The 16680-nt window shown below is 40.9% G+C and overlaps 7 protein-coding genes across 8 annotated transcripts; 2 read left to right on the forward strand and 5 right to left on the reverse strand.

Annotated features, from left to right (window-relative positions):
* Positions 1 to 274: 274 nt before the first annotated feature.
* On the reverse strand, positions 275 to 970 carry LOC135341230 (ras-related protein Rab-36-like). Its single transcript, XM_064537745.1, has 3 exons — positions 958 to 970; positions 773 to 912; positions 275 to 721 (listed from the first exon to the last, which is right to left on the reverse strand). The coding sequence occupies exons 1-3, from the start codon at positions 968 to 970 to the stop codon at positions 275 to 277; spliced, it is 600 nt and encodes a 199-aa protein (XP_064393815.1).
* Positions 971 to 3010: 2040 nt separating this feature from the next.
* LOC135340939 (ras-related protein Rab-13-like) lies at positions 3011 to 3862 on the reverse strand. Its single transcript, XM_064537366.1, has 2 exons — positions 3603 to 3862; positions 3011 to 3546 (listed from the first exon to the last, which is right to left on the reverse strand). The coding sequence occupies exons 1-2, from the start codon at positions 3786 to 3788 to the stop codon at positions 3094 to 3096; spliced, it is 639 nt and encodes a 212-aa protein (XP_064393436.1). The 5' UTR covers positions 3789 to 3862; the 3' UTR covers positions 3011 to 3093.
* Positions 3863 to 3904: 42 nt separating this feature from the next.
* On the forward strand, positions 3905 to 5143 carry LOC135340940 (ras-related protein Rab-18-like). Its single transcript, XM_064537367.1, has 2 exons — positions 3905 to 4165; positions 4530 to 5143. Exons 1-2 carry the CDS (start codon positions 3986 to 3988, stop codon positions 4980 to 4982), a joined length of 633 nt encoding a protein of 210 aa, XP_064393437.1. The 5' UTR covers positions 3905 to 3985; the 3' UTR covers positions 4983 to 5143.
* A 484-nt stretch (positions 5144 to 5627) lies between these two features.
* LOC135340938 (uncharacterized) lies at positions 5628 to 6940 on the forward strand. Its single transcript, XM_064537364.1, has 3 exons — positions 5628 to 5989; positions 6158 to 6648; positions 6771 to 6940. The coding sequence occupies exons 1-2, from the start codon at positions 5717 to 5719 to the stop codon at positions 6635 to 6637; spliced, it is 753 nt and encodes a 250-aa protein (XP_064393434.1). The 5' UTR covers positions 5628 to 5716; the 3' UTR covers positions 6638 to 6648; positions 6771 to 6940.
* LOC135340935 (ribosome biogenesis protein bop1-B-like) lies at positions 6810 to 12170 on the reverse strand. 2 transcript variants are annotated; one of them, XM_064537362.1, is made up of 16 exons: positions 12026 to 12170; positions 11880 to 11975; positions 11671 to 11790; positions 11500 to 11610; positions 11080 to 11238; positions 10722 to 10922; positions 10318 to 10587; positions 10063 to 10143; positions 9633 to 9838; positions 9251 to 9419; positions 9115 to 9175; positions 8920 to 9044; positions 8536 to 8723; positions 7784 to 7891; positions 7079 to 7149; positions 6810 to 7019 (listed from the first exon to the last, which is right to left on the reverse strand). In XM_064537362.1, the coding sequence occupies exons 1-16, from the start codon at positions 12083 to 12085 to the stop codon at positions 6937 to 6939; spliced, it is 2109 nt and encodes a 702-aa protein (XP_064393432.1). In that variant the 5' UTR covers positions 12086 to 12170; the 3' UTR covers positions 6810 to 6936. The 2 variants fall into 2 exon arrangements, with proteins under 2 accessions (XP_064393432.1, XP_064393431.1); XM_064537361.1 differs by having other exon boundaries at positions 9115 to 9419.
* Positions 12038 to 13363, reverse strand: LOC135340937 (uncharacterized). The gene has a single exon (XM_064537363.1). It carries the CDS (start codon positions 13283 to 13285, stop codon positions 12182 to 12184), a length of 1104 nt encoding a protein of 367 aa, XP_064393433.1. The 5' UTR covers positions 13286 to 13363; the 3' UTR covers positions 12038 to 12181.
* Positions 13364 to 13489: 126 nt separating this feature from the next.
* LOC135341231 (uncharacterized) lies at positions 13490 to 16652 on the reverse strand. The gene is made up of 4 exons (XM_064537746.1): positions 16404 to 16652; positions 15628 to 16292; positions 14403 to 14571; positions 13490 to 14270 (listed from the first exon to the last, which is right to left on the reverse strand). Exons 1-4 carry the CDS (start codon positions 16573 to 16575, stop codon positions 13615 to 13617), a joined length of 1662 nt encoding a protein of 553 aa, XP_064393816.1. The 5' UTR covers positions 16576 to 16652; the 3' UTR covers positions 13490 to 13614.
* Positions 16653 to 16680: the final 28 nt, after the last annotated feature.

Below are 16680 nucleotides of genomic sequence, written 5' to 3' on the forward strand. Positions count from 1 at the left end.
CAGCTCAGCAAGCCCCTACCATCTTTGCATGCAAATGATGACCAAATGCTTGGTAACAAACAATGGCTACAGTACACATGCAATGCAATCCAATGCAGTCCATAAAATAATGCTGATTTGCCCAGAGCATTGTCACTCAAGCATTGTATTCTAGCAACGAGACAATAATTTAGATGCAAGACTGTTTCGCAAGACTGTGCATAGATGTGCACAGGCATTCCATTAACATAATAATATACAAATCAGTAGAAAACACACCCATAAATTAAATGGGCTAGCTGCATCTAGACTTCTTAGTCTTGTTGTTCTCAGAAAGTGTAACATTTGGTTCTGAAGCACCCTCCACAGACAGCTCCCTTTTCTCCAGGGAGCGTTTGTGAACTTCCATGATAACTTCTTCCAGTGATTCCTTCACCATTTCCCCAGTCTTTGCTGAAGTAAAGAAATGAAGCTTGGCCCCAATTTCTTTGCACATTTCTTCGATAGTGTGGACTTCAATCTCCATTAGCAAGTCATATTTGGTCCCTACCAACGCCAGTATGCAATTGTCGAAGTTGGGCCCCGAAACGGTATTCTCATACCAGTCTCGCACGCTCTCTAATGTGAATCGTTCTTCAATACTGTACATGAAAATAATCGCATCTGCATTCAAAAACAACCTGTTGTGATTCATAAGCCTGTAGCGATCTCCTCCAGTTCCGGGCATGTCACACAGTTGTACCTGTGTTAGTTATTTTAAGATTCAATGATTGAGTTTGGATCTGATTCTCACCGTAACATCACAATCTTCTATTTTCATATGGTAGTCCAAAACCCAGTCATGTCCATTCAGCAATCTAGAATAATCAAGACAAAACTTGTTTCCATCTCTGATCCTTAGAAAGAAGGACGTTTTCCCAACATTTGGGTCACCTAGTAATACAACCTTGTAATAATGTGACTGTAGTTGTACAGCACCTTGATCTGCCATTATCATAAGACTTTATGAGCTAATTTATGTGGGTTCTACTGTTCTACCTGCCCCTCCCTTCTTTTGTTAAAGGTGACCTATTAATTTACGGTATTATACTTGCTGCATGCTAGTCTCAATCCCAGGCCGATCCGTCTCCAATTGAACGCTAGGTCGCCTATTAAAAAAAAATCGGCCTCTGTTGTATTAAAAAAAATCTGCCTGGGACCGAGGCTAGCTACATGCACATGCTTGACTATACTAGATTAGCACTGTCATAATAATAATTATACATGCACTCTATACATGCAATTCATGCAAACTTGAGCATTTTTGAATATTTAAAAGTTATTTGAACATTCATGCATGCATGGACCTGATAGCTATATAACAAATCGCATGCGTGCAAAGTATTAAAAACACACACATTAGCTGCATCTAGGCTTCTTAGTCTTGCTGTCCCGAGAAACTCTAACATTGCTTGGTTCTGAAATTGACAAATAGACAGTTCCTTTTTCTCCAAAGAGCGTACAGTCACAATAAACTTCTTACAGTGATTCGAATTCCTTCACCATTTAAAAAATGGAGCTCGGTCCCAATTACCTCGCACAATGCTTCGATAGCCTGAGAGTCAATCTTCTCCTCCACTGGCAAGTCACATTTGCTGCCTACCAATGCCATTACGCATTTGATAAAGTCAAGTCCGAATGCATTCTCGTGCAACTCTTTGAGGTGGTAAAATGAAAGTTGGTGTGCAGTACTACATGACTGTGTGAAAATGATTGTATATAATTATCTGTAGTATACAGAGGTAATCCATAAGCTTTTCCCTGGTTCCCAGCAGGTCATATGGCCTATATATATAAGTTTCAAACTTATACCCATGCAAACATCTATCTTTGTAGTCCAAAACATTACCTCCAATATACAGTGATCAAACGTTTCGTCAGCAACAGAAATAAGTAAGTTCCCTATAGAGCTGAGTATAACCTCCAGTAATAAAATCTTGTAATAATGTCCTGGCTTGAGTACCTAATTGATCTGCCATTCTCATGAGCTACAAAATGAAATTGCTAATAGTGTAGGCCATAATTATAAGTGGAGATTAGCATAGTATTTCATTACAATAAATGTACAGTAGCCACAAATCAGTGAAAACACACGCATAATGATACAGAGGCAAAAAACACCTAATAATATTATTGGGCGCTAGCTGCATCTAGACTTCTTCGTCTTGTTGTTCTCAGAAAGTCGAACATTGCTTGGTTCTGAAGCACCCTCTACAGATAGCTCCCTTTTATCCAATTAGGAGCGTTTGTAAACTTTCATGATAATTTCTTCCAGTGATTCCTTCACCATTTCCCCAGTCTTCGCTAAAGTATAAAGAAATGAAGCTTGGCCCCAATTTGTTCACACTTAGATTCGATAACTTCAGGCTCAATCTCCAATAACAAGTCACTTTTCTTACCTACCAACGCCATTATGCATTTGTCGAAATCGGGCCTGACTCTTTCAGTGGCATTCTCATGAAATTGTTCGACTGTGAATTGGTCTTCAATACTGTAGATGAACATAATTGTGTCTGTAGTAACTGTGATAATTCAAACATCTGAACATAAATTTCCCCTCCGGCCCGGGCATGTCATATACTTGAACTTGTATAAAATTATCATAATATAACATAATCATTGTTTATAGATCTCACCAAAACATCACAATCATCTATTTTCATATGGTAGTCCAAAACGTAATCTCCAAATGTAGACGGATCAAACTTTTCGTTGTCGAAAAGCCCATCCCTGATCCTTAGAAAGAAGGATGATTTCCCTACACCTGAGTCACCCAGTAACAAAACCTTGTAATGATGTCGTTGTATTTGTACAGCACCTTGATCTGCCATAATGTACTTTGTCACTTATACACTACAACAGTACTAGTATGTACGTGTACATACTATATTGTCCACTGTGCAAGAAACTGCACACCTTTCTTCTTCCCAGCGGCCTTGAATCGAGGCTAATGCGCAATATCCTCAGCCACACCCCAAAAGGTTCACACAAGCAACCTTTTTCATATAATTATAAACACACACACACCATTAGAAAATACACACACACACTAACTTTACAATAGTTTATAGAAAATTAGCAGCATTTAGATTTATTGGTGCTACTGCCAGGAGTGCTAGTGATCTTGACCCCACTCGGTCGGAAAGTATCCATCCCATGCCCAGTAGCTCTTCTAGCCATGGACTGCTTGTGCACTTCTCTGATAACCTCCTCCAGTGATTCCTTAACCATTTCCCCCGTCTTTGCAGAAGTGTAGAACTTGAGTTTAGTCCCAATATTTTCACACTTTATATCAACACTTTCCTCATCCACCTCTAGAGGTAGGTCAATTTTATTTCCCAGAACACCCCACACAAAGTTATCAATGTCGGGTAAAGCTTCAGACGCGTTTTCATACCATTCTTGGAGATTCTCAAATGTGAATCTGTCTTCAACACTGAACATGAGAATAGCAGCATTTGCATGCCGGTAGAAATTGGAGGTCAAAGTCCTAAATCTCTCTCCTCCACCAGTGTCGTGCAGGTGGACCTAAACAGAGAGAAAACGAATTGAGTTTTAGTCACAAAATTACTTTATGGTCTTACTAAGATTTTGCAGTCGTCTATCGTCATTTCGTATTTTAGATATTCCACTCCACTCAGTATCGTGCTACGTAGCTCTTCTGTCTCAACAAAGTTCCCATCTCTGACCCGTAGAAAGTAGCTGGTCTTGCCAACATTTGGATCTCCGATTAGAATGATCTTGTACTCGGTTTTCGGACCCTCAGCCATTTCTCACAGGCAAACAAGATATCAAAATTATTTGCTGGAATGATCTGATCGACTACCGGACCACGCCCGCCCGTGCATCGGTAACATGTGATCAGGGAAATCCCTAGGTTATTCCCCTTCCAGCAACCTCTGCACTTTGGTCAACAAACACTGAGATTGCACATTGAGGTCAGACACATAAAGTTGCTTTCAGTGAGATGGCAGCTGCTCCTAGCCGAGGTCCAACATATAAAGTGGTTCTTCTTGGAGAGCTGGGCGTGGGAAAGACGTCTATGTTCAGGAGGCTGAAGGACAATTCCTTTGATGAGTACCAGACTGCCACCACTGGCATTGATAGCTGCTCAAAGGTCGTCAAGTGTGATGGACAAACTATTATGGTGAGACTTTGGGTACATGTACAATGGCGTGTACAAAAGGGAAAGTAAAATCCTTCTCAACCGCAACCCCTAAGGAAAAGCCAACTACGATAATTATTACTGAAGGCCCCAGTTGGTGTACAAAACAAAACAAAACAAAAGCCAGATTCTGTAAACGTGTTTTCCAGTATGTTGAAGAGGTTCCACTGTATACAGTGTATGTATCCATGTTGCTATTGACACAATAACGCCTGAAATGGAAATTGAATCTATAAGCATACAACTGTATTAAATATGTGTTGTGGCATTGTATAAGTATTACCATGCACTTGTGACCTTATAGACAATTGATACGCTAAACAACCTCCCCCCCCCCCCTCCACAGCTGAGCATATGGGACACAGCCGGAGTGGAGAGGTTCAGAACGCTAACCAGGAACTACTACCGGAATGCTCATGCCGCAGTTTTTGTGTACAGTGTCTCAGACGCCTCATCGCTACACTACCTGGCACAGTGGATCAAAGACGCTCAAAACTTTGCCCCTAATGCCACTCGAATGTTAATTGGAAATAAAATAGATGTTGAACCTCCGGAGATAGACTCGACGACAGCTGCTTCATTTGCGCAAGCTCACGAGTTCGAACTGAGTTTCACTGTATCTTGCAAAACTAATCGAGGAATAGCTGATGCTTTTGAAGCGCTTGCCAAGACCTTGCACTCTGCACCCAAGGGTTCGGACGATCCCTCGCAACGAACCAAGTCTGTGATATATGGAGATCAATTGAACCCTGGAAATCCAACTGAGACTGTTAACGAGGGCGGGGGTTGTAGGTGCTGACTGTACACGTGTTTATATAAGTATGCACTTTGTGAAATGTTGATTTAGTTGCTTTGTATATGCATACAGGTCTGAACATGCATGTACTTCTATATTCTTTTTGTAAAAATGAACGATGGGCATGACTGTTTTTGTTGTTGTATATAATTTACAAAGCCATGTGTCAATTAAGTATATAATAAAGGAGATGTACCTATAAATAAAGTGTAATAAGTAAAGGCACCTAGGGTTTTCTGATACGTGTATTTGATGGTAGCTATAGTTAATGATAATTTTTGTGCCTATAATTATAAGACGACATTCCCAGGGTTGAACTTGCAGTATTATATAACGATAATTATGTCATAGACACGTGATGGTATAAGTACGGTAATTTATTTAAAAGTATATATTTCCCCCAATAAAATGTTGGACCAAAGAACTATTGTCTGGAAACAACAGTGACAGCAGATCACAGTCAAGTACCTATCCTTATACGTATGGTAATGCTAATGAGGGTATTAGGTATGAAATACCCCAACACCTTCATTTCCGCATTTGCACAATATGATGTAATAACAAGCTTTTATATTACATTTGTACATTTGCCAATTGAATTGTTCACTGTATTCCAAATAAGAATTATGGTGGCGTGTCTTTGGGGAAATCTTAATGCATGTGACAAATTACTACTACATAAAAACTGATAAGAATCAGCAAAATCACACAACTAAGAAACTCAATAATTATACAAGATGACTAATCTTCTGAGTCCAGATACAACACACTTTGGAAATGTTCGACTGTCTAGTAAGAACGAAGTTACCAGAGTGAGACCACCCAAGCAACTGGAGAAGATGGTACTCAAAGCCGTATTGCTAGGAGATTATGGAGTGGGGAAAACCACTCTATTCAGGAGGATACGCGAGCAAGAGTTGGTTGTCAGTGAGGGATCAACATCTTGGAACAGTCAGTCAATGGATCTGTGCAATACAACCATCACCACTTCAGACAAGAAAAAGGTTGAGGTAAAGCAAATTAAAGAAAAGTATGCTCAAGAAAGCAGATTTTAGTTTCCTACTTACTGTACATGTACATGTGTGAATTACTGTACATGCACATGTGTAAAGGACAGACCTATTTTAAATTACACAAATAATTGTAACCACAAGGTAAACAAATTTCTGTTTCTCTAGTTGAACCTGTGGGACACAGCTGGAGCAGAGAGGTACAGAACACTTACACTCGACTTCTTCAGAAAGGCATTGATTGTGTTCCTAGTCTACAGAACAGACAATCCTAGCACACTCGCTAATTTACGCGTATGGAAGACCGAAGCAGCTACTTACGCTCCTCCAGGAACAATGTTTGTGCTGGTAGGTAACATCATCACAGACAGTAAGGTTGATTTGTCTACGGAAACGGCTGATGATTTTGCTAACACAGAAGGTATTTCGATTCACTTTCGACTGTCAATCACGACTACACCTAAAAGCAGCCTCACTGGCATGCTAACAAGAGTTGTGGAGGAAGTGCTTAAATTAAGATCATCAGACACTGTAGCACGATGCGCACCTACATGCACGAGAACAATCATTCTACACAAACATCCTTCAACTCAAGACTTAGATGACCCTGAAAACTCTCCAAGTAAAAGATTGTGTTGGTGCTCGTAATTCATTTAATTTGTGTGTGTGTGTGTGTGTGTGTGTGTGTGTGTGTGTGTGTGTGTGTGTGTGTGTGTGTGTGTGTGTGTGTGTGTATGTGTGTGTGTGTGTGTGTGTGTGTGTGTGTGTGTGTGTGTGTGTGTGTGTGTGTGTGTGTGTGTGTATTATTCACATGAACAAATTCACTTCAGTTGAGACATTGCATACATTATTCACTCAAATCAACAAACAGTGTCATTATGTCATTATGTCATTATGTTATGTTCGGTGTCATTTTGAAACAAAATGTATAAACCACGTTACACAATTTAAGTGAACAGTCTAATTATAGAGTCAGCCCCTGCACTAATTAACCACGGCTGAACGGGGTGAAACACACAGTCTAGAACACCTGCAAACGTAGGTGTGGTCGGTCAACAAACGCTGTTAGTTATAAGTCACATGACCTACCCATGTTGTTGGAGATTGGTCCACCTCGTAGCACCTTCACCGGGACAATCTGCGGATTCTGCATCAGGTCACTGCAAACCAACGTAGGGTGTGTGTGTGTGGGTTAACGAGTAAATGGATATGGGGAGTAGGCCTTGCCCAATTATGCTCAAAATTTTGCCTATTAGTCTAGTCTCCAAGTCTCATGCATTGTACCCAATTAGTCTTTAATTATTACCCAATAAAAATCATCAACGAGAATTATACTGCAACGTATATCACAGACGCTTTTACATAACGTTCTTAAGGAACTATATTGGTGAAATAAATCTTAGGAGAAGAGTCAACTGATCTAGTAGTACTGACTATAGCACCTTCCATACGTATACGTACTCAGTATTAGCATTACTCATGCTATTGAGGCTATAGTGCTTCTATAAAATCATGCTTTCTACTAAAAATTGCGCTGGCATAATGCTCAATGCTCCACCCACCTATTAGTCTCAAAATTATGCTAGCATAACTATTGGGCAAGGCCTAATGGGGAGTATACAGAATTACTATTTGGTATCATGATCCTTGCCAGATAGCAAAGTATCAAATAAATGTTCTGCTGATTTGGTTCATTCGCAAAGGTTTTCACTCACAAAACATGTTAGTAATATGGTGCGTGTTTTGACAAGATCTGTGTGCGTTTAAACTATATTCTTGCATGCATGAGCTCACTTGAAGACTTGGCCGTGGCACACGACAACAGAGCTGTCGTCACTGGCCGACGCAAACAAAGGCAGGCGAGGATGACAGCACACAGAGCGTATGGCCTGCTTATGGTGCCTGTAGTAGTAAACCAACAACACTTACAGCTGTACTCTCGATCACCTTCAGTGTTTACATACAGCATTGTGTGGGACAATACCGACTCCTAACAATGCACACTACTCAAATAGTTGAGCACAATTAATGATTGTAACGGCCCATGCAGCAAACACACATGAACTTTCATATAGGAAGTTCCCCAATAATGCTAACTCAACTCTTAGCAAGAGTAGATGATGTAATACAATGCAACCAGGAGTGGAACATACTCCTGATGCAACATAAGGGAGATTGCTTGTAGCAACACTACAGGGTTCTCGTTAAAAAGGCATAAAGGGGCCCTGCTTAAATTATTGGGCACTCTCTGCCCGCTAAAAACCTTTTACGACTTTTAGCTTTCTAGTTGTTCCAAGTCAACATGAGTTCAGTAGTGAAGCTGCTACTGGACATACTTCTAAAAAGCATTGAGCATAATTATAACATCTATATGTAAAAGAGCTCCTGTTAAGCTTTCATAAAATGACTGATCAGAATTCTATTAAAAGAGCCGACTTGACTAAAAATGCAAGAAATGCGTACCACTTCGAAAATTCAGAGCACATTACTCTGACTGTATTTGTGAAATAATTATGCTGCACACACATGTATCATCAGATAAGCACCTGAGTGTCTTGTAGGGCTTTGCCGAGAGGTCCATATCGAACCAGACCACCCTCTTGTCGTACGAGGAGAGGAGGACGTGGTCACCAGACGGATGAACCACCATATCCGATATCCATTTGACCCCAGATAACAGTTTCTTGATCAGCTCTTGCTTCGCAAGATTGTACACTCTCACGTAGGTCTGAGTCTGTACACACGATCAAAAATGAGCTAGTTAACTCACAGGCATAACCATATAAATTCAAGTTAGGAAGCTCTTAGGAATAGGTACGTAGAAATATATATTACATGCTTGGATTGTGATGGGCCAGAAAACCATCAAATCATTCGAATTTTTTAAGATCTTATAGCTACAGGTTATATAATCATTGTTTCAGACTTACAGCCACAAAGAAGAAAGGTTTGGTTGGATGAAAGGCTACTCTCTGTACACTGCCCTTCAGCTTCTTGAAGGGAGTCTGAGAGCGAGACTTGGACAGCTGGTGGATGACAACCTCGCTACCACTTGCTATGGAAACAATCGCCACATTATAATAATAATTATAATTATAATAATATAATAATAATTATGCACTTACAATCTGAAGAGACTGTAGCAAAGTAATCGCCCTTATTGTGCCAAGTGACTTGCTTCACCGGCTGTACATATGTGTGAATAAAATAAGGCATGAAAATGAACCTGCATGTATACGACCAATGGATTCCCTCGCTCACCTTATTATGACTGATCCGTATTGCCTCATGGTTTAGAGTGGACTTGCGGCTCCAGCTATACGCTGACGACTCAGCCGAAGAAAGGTCAAGGTCCGCGATGAACTTATCAGTAGCGGAGACAACCAGTCGATCTCCTAGTCCATGGTTGACCACCTCCACACTATTGCCACTGCACACATGACATGTACATAATGATATTTTTCTCACAATAAGTATAACAGTACAGAAAAATTCATTATATTCGTGGGCAAGCTGACTCTAACATTTCCCCACAAAAACCTAGGTATGGTTTACTGGAATTAACACATGCAACACAGTGCAGCACGTAATGAAGCAAACGAAATTTTTCCTCACGAAATTAAATCACCGGTAATTAACTTACAACGCAACCGCCAATAAAGTGCGAGATTGTCCCGGAGCGAATTCCAGTGAAGTGGGTGTGTCCTCCAGTGTGACCACACCCATACATCTCCCACTGACTACCTCCCATAGTCGCAGTGTAACATCTTCCCCACCGGACGCCAGCCATTGACCTTTGACCCCCTCTACGCTCACACATCGAACTAACCCCTTGTGACCTTTATACTCCTGCAGAAATTGATAGTATGCTTCAGAACTTCACAATAATTTATCAGTTTTCTCAAATGCAATTTCATACTTTTTGATCACACCTAGTTTCAATCAAACGGCTCTTAGTCCATGATCTCAAGGGGCTACCAGATTACGGCTACTGTAAATAGTTTTATGTTTTTATTTATGCTTTTATTTTACATGTACCAATTATGACTGCATTTAATTAAACACATGCTCACCAGTGCGAGTGTGGTTGGGAAAGGTTGAAGGTCGCGAGGTTTGGGCAGCTTGGGTAGCAACTCCTCCGGTTCAACTTGCACCTGTACGACAGAATTACGTTCAATACTTATGTAATAATAATTATTTTTAGGTACTCTAGCTCAAGCAACTGATACAATGATCACCGAAAACTCAGTACCACAATCATAATCGATTGCAATGCACGTAATACGGAATATTGAGGTCTCGATTGATATTCACTAACACCAAGTCACCCTCATTCTCCGTTGCCGTGGACACAAATAGAGGTCAAGACATCGCTCGAACCTCTCCTGAATAAACCTGGGGTAAGCGGGGACTTGTCGCAGAGAGTCGAACTGTTGAGGTAGATACTCCTTGTCTCTGTCCTCTGGGTCTTGCCCCGCCCACTCATCACGTTCCTGTGGAGTGGGGAGGTACTCAGGAGGAGGGTTGTAGGACTCAGCGTGACCCGGTAACTTTAGACGGGGTGCAGGAATGTGCATTCTGTGGCGACCAGCAGTTGTCTGTAAGGAGAGATTAATATTGGATATTATTACGCTACCAAAGTTATTGGCTACAAAAAATACATACATGTCCTTCAAGTTGCAATCAGGCAATTAACTTTAACTAGTGGTATGAACAGTCTACCATATCTCACCTCATCTCCTTGGCCCCAGAGGTCGTAGAACTTTGGCTTGTGTGGTGGTTTGCGCGGCTGTATGCGACCGGCTTTAATGGCCTGCACTAACTTGGACACTTTACGCTGCTCCCACTTTGAGGGGGCAAAACTGGACTTTGGCTTGAGAGCACTTGAGAGAGGGAACAGCTGCTTTTCGTGAGTGAAGTGGTCTGTGTATGGCTGTAGGGGGGGGGGGGGGGTTAGTCAGGTGAGCATGCATGAAACTCAAGCAAAGCTAGCTAAGTAGGAGAGCAGGCTCTCAAGAACAACATTTTTGATGTTAAGACCAAATTTAAATTACGGCGTGCCTACTTTGCAACCCCGTAAACGTTCGTACCTCATATGGGTCCCCTGTCTGCTCTGGGAACTCTGAGCGCTCAATCTTCTTAATGAGATCCAGCTGTTCGTCAGTGAGTACCACATCTCTCCCAGTCACTGGGTCTTTGACTGTACGCCAGTAATCAGGACTCTCCATCTTGGCCAAAAACTCATCCAACTGGAGGGGGGGGGGGGTGTGCACGTAACTTGACTTCATTGCAGTTTATATTAACATAAATAGATCATAAGAAGTAGTACAATTTTGCTAAAATAATCTAAATTAAATGTTACACAGTTCCAAAAAGTGATCAAAATACCCCCCAATAATACTAATATCCCATTGTTTCAGCCTTACTGTTATAACATTATACACTGTACCACCAATTACACTGAGAGCCAATGGCATGTGTAATAATACACGAACACGCATCAAACTTACTTCATCAACAGTTGGAGGCTTGGTAATAGCACGTCCATCGATATCGTACCCCCTGTGTGGGTAGTCCTCGTACCATGCCAGTGGAATATTCCCAACTGTGTTACGAAGTTCCTACATTTAGAGTGTGAGTCCGGTAAAGGGTCATTAGCTAATCAAATGCAAAATGATCACCTCTTCATCATCAGTGTCTGTATCGTCTGCTTCCCTCCACGAGGCAGTCTGTCCAATATCCTCCACTACAGCTGTCAGTTTACCAGCCTCCGCTTCATCATCAAAATCATCAATTTCGTCCTTCATTGTGCAAAATTTAATGCTAATAATAATTATTAAGATCTAGACTAGATCTAACTATAATTATGCACAATGGAAATGATGAGTACCTCGGATGATGACGTGTCTGGCTCACTGTTCAGTCCTGAGTACAAGCTCTCAGCACCACTGTCATCACTAACTTGAAGGCTGGGTTCTTCTATACTCTATATAAAAAGTGTTCATATTTAGCTCATTTTCCTCATGACAAGCTTACTTTTAGGATATCTTCTTCTTCAATTTGATCATCTCTGATTGAAGAACTTCTCTTTGACATAGCAACAAGTACAACGGATAGAGAATAGAACACACAAAACAAATGTAAATCACTAAGCTACAAAAAGCCACGTGGACTGCAAAACTAGGTCAAAGTTCAGTCTTGCAGGCTACTAGCCCCTCCCCTCTTTCCTGCAGATTTCTTTGATCTTGAAGTGTAACCGCCAGGGTTGACAATGGACTTTGGTCTCAGCTGGCAAGATGAAGGGTCGGAGTATGTTATCACGTCATGGGTGGAGGGTATGAGTTGCTGTGCCCTCAGGGGGTCAAACCAGCCGTAATTGAAGTCTAATTTTCCACCGTCTCCACTTTCGCTCTCAAGAGTTACAGGTGGTTTCTGGATACTCGTCTTATCCTTCTCCTCAAAGTCTTGAACATGTTTGACTGATACTGGATTGGGTGTTTGATACATGTAGATTTGTCCTTGTGTGCCTCGTAAACCAGGAGAATGGGTGGAGTCCGCGTACATGTGTGCTTCTCGACCAGCTTTCCGGCGAGCATTCCCAGCATCATAATCGAGTTCCCGCTCTCTTACGATGTGGTGCTTTTGGAGATTCCATTGACAAAAGTTCAAGCTATGTTCGCACTTCTTATGACTGTACTTTCTACTGAGATCAAATGCCGTCTTGTTATCATCGTCCTTGATTCTCACATCAGCACCGTTATCCAGTAGTACACACAACGTTTTCCAGTGACCTCCTTTTGCTGCAGCATGTAGAGCAGTCCTTCCGTAAGGGCTTGTCGTATTGATTGCCAAATGAGTTCTCTCTAATAGTTTAGCCACGAGGATGTGGTGGCCTTGATGGGACGCGATATATAGAGCAGTCCAGGCACAGTATTTACTCCAGGATGACTGGCCAGTAATATTTACTGAGCATTCGAAACAGTCGCTAATGTTCCCGAGATACGCCGCTTTCAGCAGATCCTCCCAGATCCTCCAAGGTGTTAGTGTCAGGGTTGCTCCAGTAATTACATCATGTCTCGATATACATGTATCTTCTTCTAGAGGTGCAGCATCTAGGTAGGAGAGGTGATACATTTCTGGCAGTAGTCCAAAATCCTTGTCTAGTCTATTTTTCAATGATTTTATCTTTGTTTGTCCTGAAATTTCTTGCAGGCATGGCCGAGCTGACCCGAAGGGAAGTTGGATGTAAATCTTGAATATAGGTCTACTGCCTTTCTTTTTCACTTTGGCAGACATGTCAGCAACCGGAGCTAAGCTAGCTATGCGCTAGCTAGCTAATAACTTGCTTATTATTTACAAGTGTTACCTAGTGTTACCTAGTAACCGTGTATTGTGACGTCAGAAATACATATGAATTGGTGCTAATTTATTATTTGCAAGCATCCAACTCATAATTAAATATTTACTCTTGACCTTAATTTATACTTAAGCATATATAAGTTTTGCAATTGATAGGCGATTAATATTAAAAAGAGTTGATGAAATGAGGACATGATTGAAAAGTTTGTGATCATGAATGGTGGGGAAATGGATTGACAGATCATAATAAAATTAGACTTGAATATTTATGCTGGTCGTACGGCAATCACAACAGTTTTTAACGGGGTGGAAATCCCTTGCCATTCTTCCCATATAATACCATGTCCATTAGGTTGAGTTGCAGCATCATTGTAATAAATACCGTTCAAGTGTGCCTCATGACAGTTAGTTCCGTACCACCATCCAGAGTTGTATGTGCCTGCACAGTCTGTTCCTATTCCATCATTGTCCTTGTCGTGTGTGGAAAATTTAAAAGCATCGTGGACTCCAAACGAATCTCCAGCGTCACCAACCACACCTGTATAAGACCCAAGATCTATCTCATAAAAATTTGCTTCATCTTTTAGAGTTATAGAGGCGTATGTAGCCTTGTTGAATGTAGTGGTCTGACTTTCAAATCCAAGGTACAGTTCATTAGTTTCGTAATCTGTTATCTCTTTAATTTGTTCCAGTCCAAGCCAAAAGTTTCCATCGAAATCACCAAATCCAAGCTGGTAGTCTCTCCAGTCCCGGTCGAAATCCACACTGTCACTGATTCTTCTTTGAATGACAGTCCAGCCACCCCCCTGTAGATTCATGTCACAAAAGACAGTGAATTCTCTATCCCCAGGTATGATTTTGTAGCGTCCAGATAATAAGTACCCTGCATCATACAGCTCTTTGCAGCTGTAAGAGGGGAAGTCTGTAGAGAGAAGAAAACAATTATGAAGTGCCGAAAACTTCCTGAAATACAGGTAAAGTAGAGTCTATAATAATAAACTATATATAGTTTATTTGCTGTAATAACGTGAAGTACTAGTATACAGTTCCATACCTTGATCATCATTCAGTATTCCAGAATTTGTTCCTGATGTTAGGTCCCCAAGGAAAGTTGCTGATGACCTTTTCTCCAACTTGTGAAGAGGTAATGAAGAGGTGAAACCAATAAAGAAAAGAAGTGTTGCAAAACCAAGCTTGAAAAATTGGGCCATTGTCTTTAATGTTTAGGCTGGTAGATGACTCAAAGAGTGCAGATTGCAAAGTATGAAAACATGTAGTCCACACTCTGCTTTTTATAGCAACCACTAAGCCTTCTGCTGTCCAAGTTTGTTTACTTTCATTGCGCATGCGCGCTATGCAACCAAGTGTCAATTTTCCTAATATAGCTAACGGCATGCATTTGTACGCTTAGATTATGTCTCAAGCATAATTATGTAATGATATTATAAGCAGAAATAGTAGTGTTGTTTGATGTTTTACGTTGTTGGTAGGAGTCTGGGTCAGGTTTTCTTCATAAATTGGTGTCCCAAATGCAGATCGTGTTCTGGCTTCGTACACACATTGGCAAAGCTCAGCCATCTCATTCAGCCCATGACAACAGAGTATGGTATTTTTTCGTGACAATAATTACAAATGTAGTCGTTTGTAGAACGTTGTTCTTTCCTTTCCTATGCTGCCTGTATAGTTGAAAAGACGACAAGTGTAAACACACCATGTTCTAACGTTTCGATTGCATTCTGGCGGCCTCGTATTGTTTGTGGATGGTGGCAGTGTCTTTGGAGCGATAGCAGGGGACATTTGGGTGAAACATCCCACACCGAGGAGCATCATCATATACTGCATGTATATCGTCTTTCTTCTAATTCCAGTGTATAGTGGCGCACAAAATAATAGAACAAGCTAGTTTGGCGCTTAGCAATAAAACACGGAGTATTAGTAGCTGTTTCCATGAGGCTATCATCAGATCAGTTGTAAGGCCGCGTTATAATTTTTTTTACTTAAGCACCATGCAGCAAAAATAATTTACTTTGCGCTCCGGCAATTGCATGGAGTTGTAGACTTAGCGCTTCTATTAGAGTGCATGGCACTTTAGAAAGACAGTATGTAACTCTACAACTGCCTACACTTTTATTTCTTACTTAAGATTGACTTGCTATTTTGATTATTAATTATAGAGCAGATATAATAGCAGGTGTACTTTATTGAATTGAAATGGGTGATTACAATAATAGATGAAATGAAATGAATGTACATGGTGATGTGTAATATAAAGTCTATTAATTCTTTGGTCTAATCGCTAGAACAACAGTTTTTAGAGAGGCGGAATCTCCCAGCCAGTGCTGCCAGATAATGCCGTCAGGTATATGTGAGGCCAGCTTTCCATTTTTGTAGTACAATCCATTCAGATTGGAATCGTGGCAATTTTTGTACCACCATCCTCCTTTTGTAACTTCAGCACAGTTAACAGTTCTCAAACTGTCCCTATCGTTGTCCTTTGTTGAAAATCTCATACCATTGTGACTTGCCAAAGAGTCACCAGCTGTGCTGGCTGGGTCGCATTCTCCAATTCGTAGAGTGTAGCCAGCATCTTCGTTCTCTATGAAGAAATTCGAGAAGCGTGCAAATGCATTGTCTCCATTGAAACTTTCCAATCCTACATGAAGCTCCATGTTTTCTATACCATGTGTCAGCTGATGCATTTTCTCTAAGCCCAACCAGAAATTTTCAAAGAAGTCGCCAAACCCGTTTTGGTATGATCGGTATTTTCTGTTGAAGTTCAGTGAATCGTCAATTCTTCTCTGAATCACAGTCCACCCGCCTCCAAGCAAAGTCATGTCGCAAAACACAGTGAATTCTCCACTGTTGTGTTTCGGTCGGATAACATAAAGCCCAGTTGTGTTGAGACCAGATTCCTGAATAGCTTTGCAGTTTTCAAGTGGAATATCTGCAGAGAGAAAAGAAGCCACATAAAATTGATGCAAAAGTACGATTTTTTGCATGCATATATTTATACACGTGCAATATTGCAAAGGATCCTGCATACACAATGACTTACGTCTTCTGTTGAGGATTTTGTCGTCCATGTCTGAGTATCCAGAGCCAGTATCCAGATCTATATCTCCAAGGACCATGTTGCTAGGGAAATTTTGCAGTTTAGCAGTGGGAGCTGCTGTAATTGTGCTAATGAGAGAAAGAATGATTGCTATCGAGATGGTCATGGCTTCCATGGATGCAGTTAGCTGTATTAGGCGTTTGTTGCTGTTTTGATCGACTTGCAAATTGAATTGTGGTGTCTTCGATGCAGTTATACGCTTTTATACAATCTATCATTA

Source organism: Halichondria panicea, chromosome 9 (genome assembly GCF_963675165.1).
Source record: "Halichondria panicea chromosome 9, odHalPani1.1, whole genome shotgun sequence".
NCBI classification, from domain to species: Eukaryota; Metazoa; Porifera; class Demospongiae; order Suberitida; family Halichondriidae; genus Halichondria; species Halichondria panicea.